General features: G+C 49.5%; 1 protein-coding gene across 1 annotated transcript; it reads left to right on the top strand.

Moving 5' to 3' along the window:
* Nucleotides 1-4,176: 4,176 nt before the first annotated feature.
* Nucleotides 4,177-4,321, top strand: FIBRA_08385 (uncharacterized protein; the record flags this gene model as incomplete). Its single annotated transcript, XM_012330028.1, has 2 exons — nt 4,177-4,216; nt 4,263-4,321. 2 exons carry the CDS (start codon nt 4,177-4,179, stop codon nt 4,319-4,321), a joined length of 99 nt encoding a protein of 32 aa, XP_012185418.1.
* Between the last annotated feature and the right edge of the window lie 239 nt (nt 4,322-4,560).

Genomic DNA, 4,560 nt, shown 5'->3' with positions numbered 1-4,560 from the left:
CTCGACAGCCGGCTGCCATTTGCGGCGACAAGCGCCCTGGGCAGCGTGCACGCCTGAGAGTTTTGTCTTCTGCCCTGGTGCCTCTGCTCCCTGTCAGACCCTCTCTCTCCGTTGCCCTCCACCTCCTCCTATCCACCTTGTATTTATCCCTTCCTCTTCCCTCTTTTCCCTGCCCACCTCGAGAGGCATTTCTTTGCGTCAAGCCACCGCTATCAGTATCTGCATTAGACGCCTGTTCGTACCTAGGCCTGCTCGTGAGTCTCGCCAGGCACCGAATGTGCATAAATGCTTCTTTTTAACCTCGGCTGTTACTGTCCTGCAGTCTATCGCGAGTCACTCAAATTCACCCCGAGGATCCTCGTTTCCCCTCCCTTCCACCCGCTTCCGTCCGCATTTGAACCATGAACGGCCGTCCACACAAACAGTCAATGTCTGAGCTCAAGCTTCGTCGCCTGGCGGAGCACAATCAGCGGTTGAGGGAGGATTTGGCGAGGCCACGAATCAGAGTCAGCGAGGCGAGTGCCAGGTGCGCACTATCGCCATCATACCTCCTTTCTGTGCTAATCATATGCTGCTTGCCCCTCTTCAACCTTGTTGACATCGTTCGCGTGCATTGCTGTCACATGTGTTATCAATATTAGCCTGATTCGACACTGTAAAACAACGAAGGACCCTCTGGTACGTTATTTCTGTCCAAGCTACATCATCCATCGTTTATTGCAGGATTTGCGCGTCTTCTGGGCAACACATGTGCTAACCTGCGTGTCTCGTAACAGGTACCATCCGTATGGGGGCCCGTCGCGCGAAACGAAGATCCATATGCACAACAAGGCACTGGAGGAAAAGCCTGCTGCGTGGTCCAGTGACGCTCCCGATCCTCACCCTTTGCTCTTTCTCTGTTGATACATTTATACCATCGCTCCTTTTTATCCTCACCATCATCCGCGAGATGCATTTTCCACTCATATTGTTATGATTCATGCTACGTCCATACTCTGTGGTTCCAGGAGGTACAACATGCACGGTCTCACTCGGAGCCTGCACGCGCACTGTAGTTTCCTTTTCTGCTGATTCTGATTCAAGTAAGTTGCTCGTATGGGTTCTCTTAGATAAGTGCTGTGATAGTTGAATGTGGATGCAGGAAATTCGATACAGTTCATGCATGGTCACCTCGATCCCACTCTATACTCCGGGTCGGATCTGCGACTTGACTCGACTCGCTGAACGCCTCGGTAGATCTTGTGTTCTTACGCAGCGGACCAGCAGGATCGACCCTGAAGGTGGGGTTGGCATGAGTTACTAAAGGCTATCCGCTTGATGTTTAGACGTGCTGAGATGAGGTGGCGGCGCCGCTTGCAACGATATGTGCTGGATGCTTAAGTAAAACTCCGGATCTATGGCTTGTCAGGTGATGATTGATGCTGCAAATCGATGTCATCAGCGTAACTTTGGATACAATCTGAGCACGACCAGGCAGTGTGCATGTTGATCTGCAGTGTATTGCAGTTGCTGGTACCGGGCCTAGGATGGAGTTGGTCTCGTACCCACGACTGGGGACGAGACCAGATATAGCCCCACGGAGATTGAAGGCTCGAGAAGGGCAGTGTTCAACGTCATGTCGTCCGTAGATCGCATACATTCTAAGGTATCCGACACCGTGAACCAGAGCAGAGGTTCAAAGTATATTTTCCTAAGACGTCTGGCGTACTTTCAAACGGACATAACCTTGGCAGTAAGCGCGAGTCCGCGTGATCGCAGTTGATCGCAGTGTCTCAGTCTGAAGTGATCCAAAACCTAGCTACATAATGACACACTGGTAGCGCACGTACATTCACAACCCGCGACAGGCGGCGTCCTGAAAAGCCTGCGCGAATTCTTACCTGCACATGAACCGTTGTTTAGCGCGATGATGCAGAAAACGGTCTAGTTGCAGCTACAGATATCTGAGCCTCGAAGGAGCGCACTCAATGTACGTGCGTTAGCTTTCATTCCCCACTTGGTGGAATTACGTCGACCTGGCTGTGACTTCGACATGAACTTTTCCGCAGGAGAAAGAAGTACAGAAGGGCCCGTCGTCGGCCCGTCTGTCGAACGGAGAGTACGGAACACGTCTCCCCCGTGCAATGGACGTGGCGTACCTATACTACGAAACAAGATCGGAAATTAGGCCTCCCTCTCCTTAGGAAGAAATATGTACCAGCGCGGAACGGCGTTGCCACCAGCGTATAGAGGCTATGTCTTGCACGAGTGCTTCACATTGTAGTGCAAGAAAAACATTGTGAGTCTTTGATCCGGTACAGCTTGGAGTATAGAAGTATTTCTATGGTAAGCTCGCTGACCGTCGTTCTTACGGGCCCTGAGTGTTCCTACCGTTGGGAGACAAATATGCACTATTAGGGAAACATCGACGACGACCGCTTTGTCGGATGCTGCGTAGTAGCATATTGGCGTTAGCGACTAGGCTCAGCTGTGCTTAACTTGTGTATAATAGCATTATGCAGCATCAATCGTGTGAAATGGGGGGACTGTTTTCTCAGTCCGCCTCTTGGCAAATTGAGTTCGATCTGGAGTGAATGTGTTCCAATAACAGAATTCCCAATTCGAGCCTATGACTCACGCAGTAAAATGGATGCCTATAAACACTGTTAGCGCCTCTGAAATCAATTTGAAGACGTGGACAGACGCAGCTACTAAGTGCATGTTGTGCACGACCCTGTTAGTAGGCCGATTGATGTCAAATATGCCTTCATTCGTCACCCGGGAAAATTCAGAAGCACTAAATAGGTGATGTATTAGAGAGTCGGAGGCACTGGTGCTGGAAATATTACACAAACTTAGGATTTCTATCTTAAAGAAGGTCGGATATAGTTGTACCCGATCGATCAGCCTGGAAACGCCGGGTCAATCCAAGCCTCAAGGCCTCAAGGGCCATCTGTCGTCAATCTTGTGGGCTTCTCGGTCGAGAGAAGATTGTAAATTCCGTTCATTCATTTGCTCATTGCCCGGAGCGCCAACAGGAATTAACTCATCCTGGAAACGAGGGGGCACCAACTTCTCGGTTCAATTCTGTGGGCTGTGGCCGATAAGTGTTACTTCATCCGTGAACCGATATGACTGAACCTCCAGAACTTTCGACAACAGCGACGCACCCACAAGTTCTAAATCTGGCTTGGCAGGCCTGAGAGTGTTTGTGAATCTTCTCAAACCGTTTATGATTGGACATTAAGGTCAGAACGCGAGTCGCGACAGGAAAGAGTATTCGTCGAAGATAGGAAGCGGCGTTTGTATACCGACACGGCTGTTCCGAGAACACGTCTATATATGATAGGATTGTCGATGATGGCTCAGTGACTGCGCAATGAACTAAACGCAACTTTCGATAAGTAATCGGGATGACACCATCGCCGTACAAAGGTTGTACGAAAGAAAAATAGGATAGATACGGACCATAGTTCACGGACAATGTGTTTCAGCCCCAATATTCAGCTATGAGTCGCAAACCAGGCATGTGTCTACGTGCCTTCGATGTTTATTCAATGTGTGGGGTGGAAGAGACAAAATGAGCAGGATTCAAGTTGAAGAGGAGGAGGATATCCAGAGTCTCTCCTACAGCCCGGCGTTTGCCGCAGCCAATAGTGCATATTGTTAACGCAGCTGTCATTTTTGGTTTATATAAACTTGCAGTAGGCTGTTTGAAGAAAATGAATACATTGGTATGAATGGCGATACAGCGATATAGATGATGATGAGATGGGCGTTGGCACTGCTATTTATCCTGAGCGATTTGAGCAAATTCAGGCGGTGTCACGCGCCGATAGATGTCATCCACCGCATCTAGATATCTTTGGGAACATAACAGTTTCCCATACCACCCATACACTCCACGTCCCAATAGCCTTGGAGCCTGACATCTGTCCGTCATAATCGTAGTCATCAGGTCCAGAGTCTTGGCGAGCAATCCTCACCACAGCTCTATTGGGACTAATGTATGATACCCTCTCCCCCAGTGTCAGTTCCGGAAATTCTTATAGTTGATTCGCGCGATAGGAAGGTCTGTACCAGCATTGGGGTATGTGTGCGACAACCGCGACCAAGACTGGACCAAATTGAAGATGAGCGAACGAACGTCGAATAGCCAGATAGATCATCGTGGAACAGCGCCCCTGGATTCTCCGGATGAATCTCCGCAAGCTTTTCAAAAACCGGTTTGTCACTTGTGAGTATTAAATTGAATCGTTTCCCTTCGGTTCACCTCGCAACAGCGCGAAGCTTGGAGTTCGAAGTTTTTGAAGCTGCGCCCGATCAGGGCGGTGAACGCTGAGCTGAAGCTGGATCAGCGGTGTCCAGGGCATTGTAAACATTAGATTTCGTGAGATATGCACTGGAACGGCAGGATAGCACATTCAAACCGGCACGGTCTCATTTACTCGGCCTAAGTCACCTAGGTCCTACACTCCCCCCTTCAATTTTGGCTATCGTAACAGTAAGCTTGTATTGTCACCTAGGTTCTTCCCGCTTGTTCTTCTGTGTCTGTGTCATTCGACTCACTGTCGTTTTCGT

This window comes from Fibroporia radiculosa, assembly GCF_000313525.1.
Source record: "Fibroporia radiculosa TFFH 294 genomic supercontigs, scaffold98378, whole genome shotgun sequence".
Taxonomy (NCBI): Eukaryota; Fungi; Basidiomycota; class Agaricomycetes; order Polyporales; family Fibroporiaceae; genus Fibroporia; species Fibroporia radiculosa.
This window is presented reverse-complemented; position numbering and strand designations above follow the sequence as displayed.